This window comes from Pipistrellus hanaki (assembly GCF_964339955.1).
Source record: "Pipistrellus hanaki genome assembly, chromosome: 1".
NCBI lineage: Eukaryota > Metazoa > Chordata > Mammalia > Chiroptera > Vespertilionidae > Pipistrellus > Pipistrellus hanaki.
The window spans coordinates 128,094,935-128,111,654 of NC_140503.1; the positions used below are offsets into that span (position 1 = coordinate 128,094,935).

General features: G+C 42.8%; 2 protein-coding genes across 5 annotated transcripts in view; one reads left to right on the forward strand and one right to left on the reverse strand.

The window, feature by feature from the left end:
* Positions 1-279, reverse strand: part of DCLRE1C (DNA cross-link repair 1C) — a 41,947-nt gene extending 41,668 nt beyond the window's left edge. For all 3 annotated transcript variants that reach the window (XR_014793550.1, XM_084868394.1, XM_084868395.1), the window contains exon 1: positions 100-279. Coding sequence is in view for 2 of the 3 variants with exons in the window: in XM_084868394.1 (XP_084724520.1) it covers positions 100-208 (109 nt within the window). In the remaining variant the exon portion in view is untranslated. The remainder of the gene's footprint in view (positions 1-99) is intronic.
* Positions 280-12,280: 12,001 nt separating this feature from the next.
* On the forward strand, positions 12,281-16,644 carry MEIG1 (meiosis/spermiogenesis associated 1). 2 transcript variants are annotated; one of them, XM_084869159.1, is made up of 4 exons: positions 12,319-12,395; positions 14,759-14,944; positions 15,442-15,608; positions 16,315-16,636. In XM_084869159.1, the coding sequence occupies exons 3-4, from the start codon at positions 15,471-15,473 to the stop codon at positions 16,441-16,443; spliced, it is 267 nt and encodes an 88-aa protein (XP_084725285.1). In that variant the 5' UTR covers positions 12,319-12,395; positions 14,759-14,944; positions 15,442-15,470; the 3' UTR covers positions 16,444-16,636. The 2 variants fall into 2 exon arrangements, with proteins under 2 accessions (XP_084725284.1, XP_084725285.1); XM_084869158.1 differs by lacking the exon at positions 14,759-14,944 and having other exon boundaries at positions 12,281-12,395; positions 16,315-16,644.
* The last annotated feature ends 76 nt before the right edge of the window (positions 16,645-16,720 follow it).

Consider the following 16,720-nt stretch of genomic DNA (forward strand, 5'->3'; position numbering starts at 1 on the left):
GGCCCCGGACCCCCGCCTGACGTCCCTCCTCTCCGGCCCCCGGGCGACTTCGGGGGGAGGGGGGTCCCAGGGAGCGGACGGCACGCCGCGCTCACTCACCCTTGTGGCAGTGCGACAGGAAATAGGCGCGGGCCCTCAGATTCTCCCTGTCGAAGCGATCTATGGAGATGTTTGGGTACTCAGCCATCTGTCCCTGGAAGGAACTCATAGCGCCAGCCAACCCCGGAGCAATAGATCCGCCCGGAAGCCTGCCGCCCAGGTCCAGGAATGCCTGGCCGCGCTTCCACTTCCGGGAAGCTGCTTCCGCCTCACCATTGGCCAGCCGGGCTCAGCCTCGCCCAATCATAGAAGCCCTGCGAAGAGGGCGGTGCCTAGAGCCTTTCCGCTGTCCCGGAACCTGGGGGTTTAAATGTCAGAATTGCGTTTCGCTCCGGCGAGGCTGGGGCGGCTGGGTTAGATCGAGGGTGTAGCTAGGCGTGTGACTTCTGCCGGAAACCACTGACACAGCACGGTGTAGTTTTGGTGAAGAGTTGTCGGTGCCTGTGCAGGGAGACAAGCCCAAAGGGAAAGAGCACTGTAGCAGGCGGCTCCACACAATGATGCAAAGTGGGGAGATGCATGGGGGACGGGGGTAGGGGGAGAGGAAGAGAAGGGGGTGGGAGATGCAGAGCTTCTCTTGAAATCAGACTGTGTTCCTCTTCCTGCTTATCCACTGATAGCCTGAAACCGAGCTCAGCTTCCCTTCTTTTCCCAGCAACAACCGTATGGAATAACCATGAGGATGGTATGAGAAAAAAATTGTATCTGACTCATGGTAGATTCAATAACTATTAATTCCCGCTTCCATTTATAACTCCAAACTGAGTAAATAAATACACGCCCTCTGAGGATCACAACTCAGCTGCATGTTCTTAGGGCATATAGTAAAGATCCCAAGGATACATTAGCTGCCAACTTCCCTCCCCTCTCCACCACCCTTCTTATTTTTTCAAAGTTGTACTGTTGCAGAAGACCAGAGAAAAACCAAGCAACACTTTTAGAGAAAAGGAGTCACACTGTTTATTTACACTGGCAGACTCATCGGAATAACTTCAGCAATCTGAGAAAAGTAACATGCAGGAGGCTTCTCTTTTATATCTTTCTGGTGTCTTTGTCCCTCAAATATGGATTAGCTTCAGGTCCTTTTCATGGGGTTTGCAAGAAGATCACAGGTGTTGGGGTCTCCAGGCCATATTAATGGTCTGGCCTGGCACCAGCACTAATAATCCCCTTCCTCCCCATGACTGTGCACTGTTCACACTTGATGGGTTCTGTGAAATGTGAGCATTTAGGTAACAGGTTCAGCAAGACCAGTTTCTGGGAAAGAGGCAATGACTTAATTATAGGTTATCAAGAATGTACACTGGGCTTGCTGGCACAGATTCAAATTGCTACCCCTCCCACCGCCCCACCCCCCCACCCCCAATTATCAGGGTTATGTTGGAATTAGCCTTTTTAGCCTTCTCAGTATAAAAGAAAAAGAAATGGTGGGGGGGGGGATTTTAAGCATTAAACCCACTTTATAAAAAGATTTGTTAAAATATTGATTCACCAAATAGTCACAATAGTATATATTGTGTCCTTTCCAGCACATCTCACACACCACAATCACAAACAACTCAAACACTTTTGACGCTTTGTTGGGGGGAGTTGGGGGGAGTTCATAGCACAATGACAAGCCTTGCAGTGATTACATAGGAAACTAAGATGTGCCTTCAAGTAGTTACCAATCTATTTCGAGACAACAAATTTGCAGAACATGCTAAAGGAATGTTTCCACAGAGACAAAAAATAATATAGAAATAAATTCAGGAATAATTGAATTCTAACCAGGGGAATCAGGAATCAAAATGCCACCCTCAGAGACTATCAACATGTTCCTGAAGCCATGCTACTCAGAGTTCTATTTAAATACAGATTCTCATTAAGTGTGTGTGTGTGTGTGTGTGTGTGTGTGTGTGTGTGTGTGTTTAAGGAGGAGGTGGTGAAGGTGGAGAAAAAAAAGAAGAAAAAGAATGGTGGTGGTGATAAAGAGGTATGGACACCATAATCACTAATTTGACTAAAGCACTCTGCTAGTACATTATCACCAACACTAAGATGGTTTGTCTTAAATAAAAGAGGGCTATCCCTTTGGCTATGTTATCTATACCCAAAGACAAATTCTGCAGTGAGCCTGGTAGCTAGAGACTGTCTAGTAGTGTATCTACCTCTGACAGAATTTGGAGCTCCTGGCAAGGCAGGTAAAGAAAATACTCATATTCTTATTTGTCCACTTGATACTGAACTCAGGTTTGGCTGACCACCACTTTGAAAGCCAATACTTGAGAGACAGGTGCGGATGTAAGGCAAGATGGTTTATTCTAGTGCCATTAGCCTGAGAAGATAGTGGACTCCCATCCTAAAGACCATCTTAACATCTCAGTGCAGGCAGCTGTTTTTATAAGGGAAGGGGAAAGCAGGACAAAGAAACCAGGGGGTTGGGGGGAGTTCTCTGAGTGAATCAGCACAATCCATTCTGATGATTATCTCAACTAGACAAAAAGAAGAAAGAAAGGGAGGGAGGGAAGGAGGGAGGGAGGGAGAGAGGGAGAGAAGGAGGGAGAGAAGGAGGGGAGGATGAAGGTGAGCTACCCAACATCCTGGAAAATAATAAGTGTTCAATAAATATTAACTATTATTGTTTTTTTAATATTTTTTATTGATTTCTTACAGAGAGGGAGAGAGATAGAGAGTCAGAAACATCGATGAGAGAGAAACATCGATCAGCCGCCTCCTGCGCACACACACACACACACCCCCACTGGGGATGTGCCCTCAATCAAGGTACTTGACCCTTACTGGAACCGAACCAAACCTGGGACCCTTCAGTCTGCAGGCCAACGCTCTATCCACTGAGCCAAACCAGTTTTGGCTAACTATTATTATTTACTGGGCATCCACTAAGTGCCAGGCACTGTACTTGAACCTGGAAGTACATACAACAATCAGCTATGGCATCCTAAGAGCTCACAGTCTGGCAGAAAAGAACCTCATGGAAAAAAGTTTTACAGTACTTGAATGGAAGTGCGCTCAAGGTGTGGTATGGAGACCAAGGAGAAAATTCAATTCTGCAAGAAGGAAGGGCCATCAGAAAAACTGAGCAGAGAAAGTGAGTTTGAGTTCAGCATCCAGAACAGTGGAAGTCTCTGGAATGAGCTTTCATTCAGTCTTGGCACTGAAAATAGTTCTTTTTAACCAAAGTGCTGGGCTCAAAAGAGATGAAATAAGAGGGACTTAACAAGGGTAGTCAAGGCTAAACCAGATAAGAAGAGAATAGACCAGGAGGGCCTGTACACAAACCAAAGACTTTAAACTTTAATTTGAGTGGCAGTAGGAAGGCTGGGTAGTTATGTTAGATTAGAGCAGTATTTCCCAAAGTGTGGACCCTACAAAAGCATCACCAACAGTATATGGGAAACTGATGGAAATAAAAATTCTCTACCCCAGTCCAGATGTACTAAATCAGGAAGTCTGGATATGGGGCCCAGCAAACTGTTTTAACTCACCCTTCGGGAGATTCTGATAGACCCTAAAATTTAAGAACCACTGGAGCTGAGTTAGAAAGAACATTTAGGCAATGTGGGGCAGAGAGTCTGGGTAGGAAGTTATCACAATAGCCACCGTTGCCAATACTGTCATAAGAGTGCACCAAGGGCTGTGGGAGGCCTTTGGGCCTTGGGCATTGGCAGGCTGACACCAAGCACATTGTTCAGTTGAGATAGTGGCTCAGTAAATATTCAGTAAAAAGTTACTTTGACCTACTAGCCTCAAAGTAAATATTTACTGAACCTTACTGTTCTTTATTGATCTTAGAGACTCTGTCTGTTAGTTGTGTGTTGTGCTTTACTGAGGGCAAAATGAGTATCTAAAATTAAATAAAAAGCAGATAAGCCAGGTTTTAGTGTGCCTCTCCGAGAGAGAGGTCTCCACCTGGACGCCCATGCCTTCTAAATTCATATTTCTTGTATAGTATTTTCATTTGTGCATCGGTTCCTCCTTCAGATCCTGAACCCTCATCGTGCAGATTGCGGCATCCTGGAAATGTAATAGTGTGCATTCAGCCAAAATCGGCTTGGCTCAGTGGTAGAGAGTCAGTCTGCGGACTGAAAGGTCCCAGGTTCGATTCCTGTCAAGGGCATGTACATTGGTTACGGGCACATCCCCGGTAAGGGGTGTGCAAGAGGCAGCTGGTCGATGTTTCTCTCTCATCGATGTTTCTAGCTCTCTATCTCTCTCCCTTCCTCTCTGTAAAAAATCAATAAAATATATTTTTTTTAAAATAGTGTGGATTCACTGATTCACTCAACAAACAGTCCCTGACTATGTGCCAGATATTGTTCTAGACACTAAAGATACAGCAGTGAACAAAGCAGAGAAATACCTATGTGGTAATGAGTGTAAATTCTAATGGAAATAAAACACCTATCAGTTATGTAGTTCTACATGCTGTCCAAATGGTTTATATTTGTTATTTCATCTGTATAAGAATTCCATCAGATAGGTACAGTTTTTGTCTTCCCTTTATAGGTAAGAAAACTGCAGTTAAGTAACTTGCAGAAAGTTATGTGGCCAGTGTTAGGACCCAGATTCAAATCTAAGGTCATGACTTAGACACCATACTGCTGGCTACCATGGTATATTGCTTCCACAGTGTCATAGTGGCCTTGGTGGGGATGGTAGTAGTGGTAGTAAAACAGATTCATTTAATATGTATTGCTTTAGTTCTTACTGTGTAATAGGCACTGTTCTAGGAGTTTCATTAATAAAATCTCTGTCCTTTTTTTTTTTTTTTCAGAGAGGAAGGAAGAGGGAGAGAGAGATAGAAACATCAATGATGAGAGGAAATCATTGATCGGTTGCCTCTTGCATGCCCTCTATTGGTAATTGAGCCTGCAACCCAAGCATGTGCCCTGACAGGGAATTGAACCTTGACCTCCTGATTCATAGGTTTGACACTCAACCACTGAACCACACAGGCTGGGCTAAGATCTCTGTCATTATAAAATTACATGCTAGCAGAAAATAAACAATAAAATTAGAAAACAAGCAATTTAATTTTTAAAAAAATTTTTAATAAATCTTTATTGCTCAGATTATTACAATTGTTTCTCCTTTTCCCCCCCAAAGCTCCCTTCCACCCGGTTCCCACCCCACCCTCTGCCCTTACCTTCCCCCATTGTCCTCATCCGTAAGTGTATGATTTTAGTCCAGTTTCTTCCTATACCCCCTACTCTCCTTTCCCCCTGATAATGATCAATCCACTACCTTTCTTTGCCCCTGACTCTATTATATTCACCAGTTTATTCTGTTCCTCAGATTTTTATTCTGTTCCTCAGATTCACTTGATTATTAGATTCACTTGTTGATATATATGTATTTGTTGATCATAATTTTTATCTTTACCTTTTTTCTTTTTTTTCTTTTTTTTCTTTTTTTTTTTATTGATTATTTACAGAGAGGAAGGGAGAGAGATAGAGAGCCAGAAACGTCGATGAGAGAGAAACATCGACCAGCTGTCTCCTGCACAACCCCCACCAGGGATGTGCCCGCAACCAACGATCTTTACCTTTTTTCTTCTTCCTCTTCTTAAAGAATACCTTTCAGCATTTCATATAATACTGGTTTGGTGGTGATGAACTCCTTTAGCTTTTTCTTATCTGTGCAGCTCTTTATCTGACCTTCAATTTCTGTGTTTTTTCAAAAATACATTTTATTGATTTTTTTTTTTTTTTTTTTTTTTTTTTACAAAGAGGAAGAGAGAGAGATAGAGAGTTAGAAACATCCATGAGAGAGAGACATCAATCAGCTGCCTCTAGCACACCCCCCACTGGGGATGCGTCCTCAATCAAGGTACATGCCCTTGACTGGAATCGAACCCGGGACCCTTCAGTCCGCAGGCCGACACTCTATCCGCTGAGCCAAACCGGTTTCAGCTGACCTTCAATTTCTGAATGATAACTTTGCTGGGTAGAGTAATCTTGGTTGTGGGTTCTTGCTATTCATCACTTTGAATATTTCTTGCCACTACCATCTGGCCTGCATACCGTGTTTCCCCGAAAATAAAACATCCTCTGAAAATAAGACCTACTTACAGGTTTTCTTCTGAGTGAAATATAAGGCATCCCCCTGAAAATAAGCCCCCCCCCCCAGGCTCTGTCTCAGAATGAAAATTAATTTACCGTAAACCAGTGACGTTATGCGGAATCCTAATATCACTGCTGTGTGGAGGTGGAGCTGAGGTCAGAGTGAGCAGTGAGTGCGGGCAGGAGAGAGGAGGAGACTTTCGCAGATGCTTGGAGAAGAACAGGAGGATTAAAGCAGACTGGACGCTGCGAAGGTGCTGAGTGCTGATCTGTCTCTGGTGACACTACCTGATGCTCACGGCCGCCCTCATGATGACTGAAGGTTCTCAGTCAGTGACAGACCTTGCTCCAGCCCAGACCCAGGCCCCAGCAAGCACAGTGACAGTCCCCAGGCAGGCCCCAGGGGGTAAATGTCTGATAAAGGGGTAGGGGGATGTCTGGTGGAGGTGTTCAGTGGCACAGGGGTGGGGGCAGGGGATCACTTAAAATGACACAGGAGGATCAGAGGGGACAATCAAAATGACACAGGAGGATCAAAAGGGGTTACTAAAATGGTAATCCCCCCTCTGATTCTCCAGTGCCATTTTTGATTCTCCCCTCTGATTACCCCTGTGTCATTTTAAGTGATCCCCTCCCCCCACCTTGATACCCCAATTCCTTTTTTTTTTTTTTTTTTTACCCCTGAAAGAGCGCAAAAAGAAAAAGCTACTCCGTGGAGTACAAGAAAGGAATCATGGAAGACTCTTGGGGCCAAAATCTTACTGCTTTCTGCAAAGAGAAGATGTTGAGTATCCGATTGGTCCGAAAATGGCGAGCAGAGTATGGTAACCTCATTGAGCAAGTGGACAAGGGAAATGCTAAAAAGCGCAAGCGTCGATCAAGTGGGCAATCATTATTTTCCGAGCTGGAAGACCTGATCTGTGAATGGATTGGTGACAGGAGAGCAAAGGCTTTGGTTGTGAATAGGGCTCAGATTCAAGAATTTGCCCTTGCAATGGCACCACAGTTTGACATAGCCCCCGAAGACTTCAAAGCATCACAACACTGGCTGAATAATTTCCTTCAGCGAAGTGAACTGTCTTTAGGAAAATCTACAACATTGTTTAGGTTGGAAGATACTCAAGATATTAAGCGAGCACTTACATTCAAGTCCTTTATTGATGATGCTGACTTCTCTAAATACAATCTTTCCAACATGATTGCTATGGATGAAACTGTAGTGTTTATGGGCCAATCATCTCAAACAACAATTGAACAGCGGGGTGCCTCCTTAGTGTACATTCCCTCCACTGCTTACAAAAGTGCACGTGTTTCCTGTATTTTGGCAATTCGTCTGGATGGCACTAAAATCCCACCTTTAATCATTTCTAAGGGCAAGAAGAAAAAGATTGAACGTGTTTTGGGAGTTTTTATTCATGAAACTGAAAAAGCCTGGGCCACACAAGCAGTTATAAGAAAGTGGGTCGATTTAATGCTGCCACTTGTTATGCGAGGGAGCCAAAGAGGTCAGCTAGTCTGGGATGCAGTCAACACTCACCGAGCTAAAGACATGAAGACATTTCTTCACGAAGAAAAAAAAATAGATCAGATAATGATTCCCGCAGGAAGGACGGCCTATTTCCACACTCTTAATATTGCAATAAACAAGCCATTCAAAGACAATTTGCCCATGGAAATTAGTGACTACATTGAAAATAGAATGGAGAGAAATCAGTGTGGAAACTTTATGAAACCTAAACTGCAAGAAGTTGTGACTTGGGTGAAGAATTCATGGGAGAAAAGTCATTGACAGTTGCATTGCAAATGCACTGCGAGCAGGCTACCTTGACAAGAAGTACTCATTTAAAGACAGTGCTATTGCTAAACATGAGAGATTTGATCCACTGATTCTGAAAGAAATGGAGTCACAAGAAATTCACCAGGAAATTCAGGAATTGGATGGTTATGATGATATTCCAGAAGATGATGACATGATTGTCATTGAATAAATGAGTAAATTCTTGATACTATAGGATTCACAGTTTGTCTGGTTTGTGTTGACAACTACAGTACTACCGTTCCGTATACAGGTAATAAATTTCCTTTATTTTCATTTAACAATAAATGTGTACCGTATTCTTCTTCATGGAAAAATAAGACATCCTCTGAAAATAAGACCTAGTGCATCTTTGGGAGCAAAAAGTAATATAAGACACTGTCTTATTTTCGGGGAAACAGGGTAGATTCTGTTGAAAAATCAGCTGATAATCCTATGGGTGCTCCCTTATAGGTAACTAACTGTTTTTCTCTTGCTGCTTGTAAGATTTTCTATTTGTCTTTTGCCCTTGGCATTTTAATTATGATGTGCCTTGGTGTGGTCCTGCCGGTGCCAGCCAGTGATGTACCACACCTAAATGAGGGGGTGAGGATAAGAAAAGACAGACAAGAACAAGCTGGGAACAGGAGAATGGAGTCTGGGTTGACTGCCGTCCTGAGTTTATTTCTTAGCTCGTTTTTATACAGCAAAAGCAGGGAGGTACGAGATAGAGGTCAGCAGATAAATATCTGCTGGCCTTTAGGCTAAGTATTTCCCCAGCACCACCTCTTTGTTTCTGTATGTAAGCAGAGAATTGTTTCCTAATCTATAAGCAAGCAGCAGGTTAAACAGTATATGTTATTCTTTACAAAGGTCAGTAGTATTTTTACATTAACAAGCCACAAAACAAGCTGAACAGCACGTTCTCATGAGAGCTATGACTTTTGTCCTACCAGAGCTGTGTCCACCAAGAGACCCCTGCTTTCAGGGCACCTCCTAGGAAAAAGTCCCCTGTTTTCAGGGCAGCTCCCAACATAGTCCTCTTTGGATTCCTTTTGTTTGGGGTCCTGTGCGCTTCCTGGACTTGTAAGTCTATTTCTTTCACCAGGTGGGGGAAGTTTTCTGACATTATTTCTTCAAATAGGTTTTCAGTATCTTGCTCTTTCTCTTCTTCTGGCACCCCCATAATTCTGATGTTGGTTTGCTTGAAGTTGTCTCTGAGGCTCTTTACACTATCTTCAACTTTCTGGATTCTCTTCTCTTCTTGCTTCTCTAGAGGAGTGTTCTTTGCCTCTTTGTATTCCAAATCTTTTACTTGATTCTTGCATTCCTCTAGTCTGCTTTTGGGTCTCTGTATAATATTTTTTATTTCAGTCAGTGTATGTTTAATTTCTAGTTGGTCCTTTTTCATATCCTCGAGGGTCTCATTAAATTTATCGGCCTTTTCTAGGAAATTCTTGAAAAACCTTATAACTGTGGTTTTGAACTCTATATTCAGTCTTTTGTTCTCCTCCATTTCTTTCATTTGAGATCTGTTTCCTTCTCTCGGCATTTTTGCTGCTTCTCTGAGTTGGTATGGTGGCTTTGTGTGTTTGGTGTCCTATATGGCCCTGAGGGTCAACCTCCCCAGTTACCTGAGGTAGACACTCATGGTGCTCCCCTTTGTGTACTGCGTGTACAGCCTTGTTGCAGTTAAGTCTTGATTGTTGTTGGTATCCCTGGGAGGAATTGACCTCCAGGCCAATTGGATGAATCAGCTGATACCTTCTGTATTGGAGACAGTCTTATAGGATCAGACTTGCAAAATTTCAAAAGCCTCTGTGCTCAGCTTGGATGGAGTGGAATCTCAGGGCTGAGCCAACACTCTTGGCTTCCTGTCAGTCCTGCCCTTGTACACACACCTCAGACCTCTGCCTTCCATGCTCCCCTGAGTTTCTGCCTGACAGTCCAAATTCCCCCTGTAAGAGTGTGGGTGCTCCAGGGGCTCGCCAGGAGCTGGGTTTCAGTGCTCAGTACAATTGGAACTGGGATTCAGTGCAGTCAGGAGCTTCCAACTTCTTCCGCTATGGAGAGGCTGCGGCAACTTGCGCGGTAAGACCTCTCTGCACACATTCACTCGTGCACCTCTAGACCCTGCCTGCTGCGGCTCCCAGCTCCCCGAGTCTCCCAGTCTCTGAGTCTCTGGGTGCCTTTCTCTACAGTCCAAACTCCACCCGTATGAGCCTGGGTCCACGGGGTTTCGGCCGGGACTGGGGTTCAGTGCATTCAGAACTGGGGTTTGGTGCAGTTGGGGGCTTCCTTTCCCCTCCCACCAGCCAGGCACTCGGCCGCCCTTCCTCTGAGCGTATGTCTCCCTACCTCAGTGCTTTGCGGCTCCCCTTATCCATGAGCCTCTCTCCTTCTTTCTGGTTGTAGATTTCCCACTCCGCCAGCTTTCCAGTAGTTTTGGATGATGTCCATTCTGTCTTTTAGTTGTTGTTTTGAGATTGTTGTGCGAGGCAGCAATTTAGGCACTTACCTAGGCCTCCATCTTGTGGGTGTTTTTTGTTTGTTTGTTTGTGTGTGTGTGTGTGTGTGTGTGTGTGTGTGTGTGTGTGTTTTCGAAAACAAGCAATTTAAATAGTATATTAGATGACAATTCTATGGAAAAAAGAAACACTAGAATATAGTAAGGAGGATAGAGAACATGTTAGAAGAGCAAAATAGAGAGATAGGGAAGGGCAAGTTAGCAAAGACTTGAAGATGAGGAAGTTAGCAAAAGAGATAATAGGAGGATGATCCTTCCAGGCAGAGCTGCAAATAGGGCCCAATATGGGAACTACTCTAAGCACAGCCAGAAGGCCATGATGGCTAGATCCAGGACTACAGAGCAAGGAAGGAGAGATTGTGCACCAGTCTTGGTAAAAGGGCAAAAACATACTGGCTTTACTGCTGCCACCCATGGCTTTGCTGGCCATGTAAAGACTCTGGTTTTACTCCATAAAATGAAGAACCATTGCAGGATTGTGAGCAGAGGAGTGACCTAACCTGACTTATATCTTGTTTGTTTTTGTTAATCCTCACCTGAGGATATTTTCCCCATTGATTTTTAGATAGAGTGGAAGGGAGGAAAGGAGGAGGAGGGAGGGATAGAGAGAGTGTGAGACAGAAACACTGATGTGAGAGACACATCCATTGGTTGTCTCCCTCACAAATCCTGTCTGGGCCAGAGTTTGGACCTGCAATCCAATATGTGTTCTGGACTGGGAATCGTACCTGAGGTGTTCAGACCTATGTTCTAACCACTGTGCACACTGGCCAGGGCCTGACTTATGTTTTAAACAAATCTCACTGATCATTGTATTGAGAATAGACTATGGGAATCAAGAGAGAACTGTTGATGATTATTGCAATAACCAGAGGGGATAAAATGTTGGTGGCTTGGACTTGGGTGGCAGCAGTAAAGCCAGTATGTTTTTGCCCTGGCTAGGTGTCTCAGTTGTTTGAAGCCTCATCCATTGTACCCAAAGTCTATGAACTCAATCCCCAGTCAGGGCACATACCTAGGTTTTTGTTCCATCACCGGGCACATATAGGAGGCAATTAGTGATGTTTCTCTCTCACAACACATCTATCTCTCTCTCTCTCTCTCTCTCTCTCTCTCTCTCTCTCTTTAATAAATAAACATATTCTCTGGTAAGGATAAAAAAAAAAAACAACAAAAGGGCGTGCAGGCTTTGCTGATGGATGTATATGGAAGGTAAGAGAAAGTGAACTCTGGGAGGCATCTACTGAAAGGGGAAGACTGTAAGGAACTGGTGTGGGAGCGTCTAAAAGGGGTTGTTTTGGACAACTAAGTGGATTGGGATATACAAATCTAGAGTTCAGAGAGAGAGAGAGAGATCTAGAAACCTGAGGAAATAAATTTGGAAAATGTGAATAAACGGATTATTTTAAGTGTAATAATGAAGGTAATGTCAGGAAAAATTAAAGCTGTAGATGTCTTTTATTGTAGGTTTAGTAATTGTCAAGAATTATGCAGGATCCTGTGGGTTGGTTCATTTAATCCCAATAAAATGAGAAGGGAGTTAGGACAGATATTTACTATCAGGGACAGAACCACAACAGTCTCTGCTCTCTGAGCCAGTTTTAACAAGGAATTCTGTCTGGGTTTGAAGATCAGCAAATAACACTTTTCTCCCCCTTCTGGGGGTGGAGCCCTTCGGGTCCCTCACACCCGGGGATCCACCTCAGAGCGTCCCCTCAGGGACCGCAGCCCCGCCCACGCGGTGCGCTTGCGTACTAAGCCTCGCTTGCGGGGGGGCGGGACTTGGGCGGCTGCGCTCCGCTCGTTGCTAGGAGACGCAGGGGCCTCCTAAACCAAGGTGGTCGACTGCCCAGCCCACTGATCCCGAGTGGGGACCACAGGCACCTCCGCGCTCTCCTGCGAGCTCCAGGTGGGCGCCCGCCTCTCCAGGCCGCCCGGGAGGGTCACCGCGGGGGCGGGGCCGGGCGGGCGAAGGCGGGGCTCCGCGGGGGGCCTCCCGCACCTCCTCCCTCTCCAAGCCCGGCTCCGCCCCTCCCGTGTCTGTGCTCCTCGTCCGTTTGGGGACGCGTCCTGGCTGCTTCTGAGTTGGTATTACCTCGGGTTTGATCTCTGGAGTTTCGGATCCTGATTCTCCATAGTCTCTCAGCTGCCCTCACGCCCTTCCCTTTAGAGGCCGCGATTCTGGGCCTCCGATCAGGTCCCTCCCAGGGGCCAGTCAGTGGGTTCCCAGCTTTTAGTGTCTCTTCCATCCCCGTGGGCAGTCTGCAGCTCTCCCCGCCTTAGTCTTTTTCCTTCTCTTTTTCCATTCACAGGTGTTAGGGGTGCATCAGGGTGAAAAAGCTTTTCCTGTAGACTCCTGATCACTTTCCTTATGTTTCATAAACTTTACCCCTGATAAATTTCAGGGTACCAGAAGTGATACAGACACACAAAATAATTACAATAGTTCCTCTCCTTCCCCCCATCCCTTATCCGCATTTTTGCTTTCCGTGGTTTCAGTTAATCTACAATTAACCATGGTCTGAAAATATTACGTGGAAAATCCCAGAACAAACAATTCATAAATTTTAAATTGCATGCCAATCTGAGAAGCGTGATAAAATCTCTTGCCTGCGGGCTCCATCCCAGCCAGAACATAAATCATCCCTTTATCCAGTGTCTCCACACTCTATGCTCCCTGCCCCTTCGTCATTTACTAGCCCTCTGGGTTATAACTTTGATTATAGTAGATTGTTATAACTTTTCCATTTTATTATTAGTTGTTAATCTTTATGCCTAATTTATAAATTGAATTTTATAATAGGTAGCTATGTATAGGAAAAAGCATCTATATATATAAAAGGCCAATATGCAAAGTGTCCCTTTGGGAGTTCCACCAGGAGACTTGGAGTACGATTGCTCGCTACAACTTGCACTGAATAAGGGGCAGTGCAGAATGAAGGAAGGCCCAGGCCTAGGGACCCTGTGCACAAATTTCATGCACCAGGCCTCTAATAGTGTATACATAGGGTTTAGTATACTTTGAATATTTCTTGCCAATCCCTTCTGGCCTGCAAAGTTTCTGTTGTGAAATTAGCTAAGAGTTATGTGGGCATACCCTTCTAGGTAAATACTGTTATCTCTTGCAGCTTTTAAGATTCTCTCTTTGTCATTAACTTTTGGCATTTTAATTATGATGTGGTTTGGTGTGGGCCTCTTTGGGTTTCTTTTGTATGGGACTCTCTCTGTGCTTCCTGGACTTATAAGACTATTTCTTTCAAAGGTAGGGGAAGTTTTCTGTCATTATTTCTTCAAATAGATTTTCAATATTATGCTCGCTCTCTCCTCCTTCTGGCACCCCTATACTTCTAATGTTGGTACACTTGAAGTTGTCCCAGAGGCTTATTACACTGTCTTCATATTTTTGGATTCTTTTTTCTTTTTGCTCTTCTGACTGGATTTTTTTTGCTTCTTCATATTCCAAATTACTGATTTTATTCTTAGAATCCTCTACTCTTTAATACCTGTAAATTGTTCTTTATTTCAGTTAGTGTATGCTTAATTTCTTACTGGACGTTTTTCATGTCTTTGAGATTCATACTAAGATCCTTGAAAGTCTAATTATGTCTCTTGAAATGTATTAAGATCCTTTAGCAACCTTATAACCATTGTTTTGAACCCTGTATCCAGTAGTCTGTTTACTTCTATTTCTTTCAGTTGTGACATGTTTCTTTGTCTTTGCATATTAGCTGCTTCCCTGTGTTTAATTCTATGTATTAGATAGAGCTGTTAATTCTATGAAATTGGTTGAGTGGCCTTCTATATTAAGTGTCTTGTAGCCTCCCCAGACACCTGAAATGGGCACTCTTGGTGCACCCCTGTGTGGGCTCTGTGTCTAGTCTTTATTGTAGTTGAACCTTGATTGCTGTTGGCATCACTGGGAGAAATTGACCTCCAGGCAATTGGCTGTGAGTACCAGCAGTGACTATAGCTGAGCAGGTGATACCTCTTTGGAGCAGGACTTGCTTCATGAATTTGCGTGTCTTCTTGTGAGGGGCCATGCTAATCTTCTCTGCATTGTTTCAATTTTAGTATATGTGCTGCTAAAGTAAGCACAGGTGGTGGGATATTATAACATTCTACTGAGCAGTAAAAAAAATGTGTGATTTCAAAAATTTGTAAACTATTGCCTGGAACAACAGAATTAGTATCAAGCCTTTAGGATATCACTCCATGACTATGAATACAATTTTATTTGATGAGGAAATAAAAAGTTATCTATGTATCTTTTAGGACTTATTTTATTTCTAAAACTAGAGGCCCATTGCACAAAGATTCATGCAATAGGCCTTCCTTCCCCTGACTACCAGCACCGGTTTTCCTCCTACACCTGGGACCTGGGCCACAGAGAGCCAGGCCTTCAGCCTTCAGGCTTGGCTCCAGCCGCAGCGGAACCTTCAGTCTTCAGTCTTTGCTCAGGTGGAGCCTTCAGTCTTTGCTCCATGCCTGTGCATGCAAATTAACTTGCCATCTTTGTTGGGTTAATTTGCATACTCATGCCTGATTGGCTGCTCAGCATCATGGAGGTACTGTCAATTTGCATTTTTCTCTTTTATTAGTATAGATAGAGCATGAATCCTTCTCAATTTTGGAATTGAATGATTATATTTTAATATATGTATTTTAACTTTTATTCATTTTTTTTGGGTGAAATTGGTTAATAAATTATACAGGTTTCAAGTGTACAATTCTATAATACATTATATTGCATCATGAGTTCACCACCCAAAGTCAAGTCTTCTTCTATTACCTTTTATCTCCCTTTTACCTTCTCCTATCTTCCCCCACTCTTCTTCCAACTCTGGCAATCACTCTGGACTCTTAATTATTTTTATATGCTAACTTTGTTCATTTTAAAGGGACTTTCAAATTGTCTCTATTATGTCATCTATTAATTTTGTCTTAACATCTTTCAGAATTAATTGGCAGTAAGATCTCTGTAGCCATGGCTAGTTCTGAAATGAAACCCAAATCAATAAGTCGTGCCAAAAAATGGTCAGAAGAGATTGAAAATCTGTACAGATTTCAACAAGCAGGATATCGGGATGAAATTGAATATAAACAAGTAAAACAAGTTTCTGTGGTAAGTTTTATTCCTCTATAAATCTGAACACAAAATGAGTTTGTTCAATGGTGCAGGTTTAAAATAAAACAAAGAACTAGAGGATAACTGAAAGGAAATTCTTCTCCAGCTCTCTCAAGCAATAGGACATACTTGAAAGAATAGTGGGGGAAGGTAAGAAAGACTGTTGAGGACTATATTCACAGTCCAGTTTCTATTAAAAATTGAGTTTCAAGTAAACTTGAAATATAAATGTGAGAAAATACACCCAGCCCTTTAAATATATGAAGTCTAACTGCTTCCTTTAGTCACTCGCACCATCAATAGTCAGCTCTAGGTGCTTTCAGAATGAGGTCTGGGCTTAGCGCTAATCCCTCCTGGGGTATTACTTTTAGAAATTAAAAAGTAATAATGTTTGGAATCATTTTTAAACATATAAATAAAGTTTAGAATATTTAAAATGTGTTTTTTTCTATCTTGGCAACTGAGTAGAAATTTAAATCTAAAAATTGGAATCTAGAGAGCACCAAATTAATTATTTTGCTGTAAAAAATATATTAAGATGTGTTTTGGGATGTATGCAATACTGTCTAAGAGGTCAAGTATTTTAAAACTTAATTCTATACTTTAACTTTTTATGTGTTATACTTTTAACTATTTGGTAGTAAAATATTATATAAAATAAACCCAGCATGACAATATTTGTATTCTGGTTTTTGATGTGTAGGTAGATCGTTGGCCAGAGACAGGATATGTGAAGAAACTTCAGAGAAGGGACAATACTTTCTATTACTACAACAAACAGAGGGAATGTGAGGACAAGGAAGTCCACAAAGTGAAAATTTATGCTTACTAAACCTCTGTTGTTTGTGTTATTTATCATCTTTTAATATTTCATTTTTTCATTCTGCATCATGTAAATGTTTGTCCATTTACAAAAGAATTCAAGATGCAGACTTCAACTGAATGTTCTGAAACACAGAAGCCACTTGGTATCTGTTAATGATCCTGTTCTGTTCTAAAATATAACTGCAGAAGCATTAAAATTGTACCTGTCTTGGTTCGGTTCTTTTGATTGTTTTAACTGTGGCAAAATAGCCATCATGCACAGGAAAAATAGCCCCATTAGAAAC

What these genes read in the sequence shown, in the direction of transcription:
- MEIG1 (XM_084869158.1), top strand. Translation starts at nt 15,471, where the DNA reads ATGGCTAGTTCTGAAATGAAACCCAAATCAATAAGTCGTGCCAAAAAA. An exon ending in AAGTAAAACAAGTTTCTGTG is followed by an intron (nt 15,609 to 16,314) that starts GTAAGTTTTATT and finishes TTTGATGTGTAG; the next exon opens with GTAGATCGTTGGCCAGAGAC.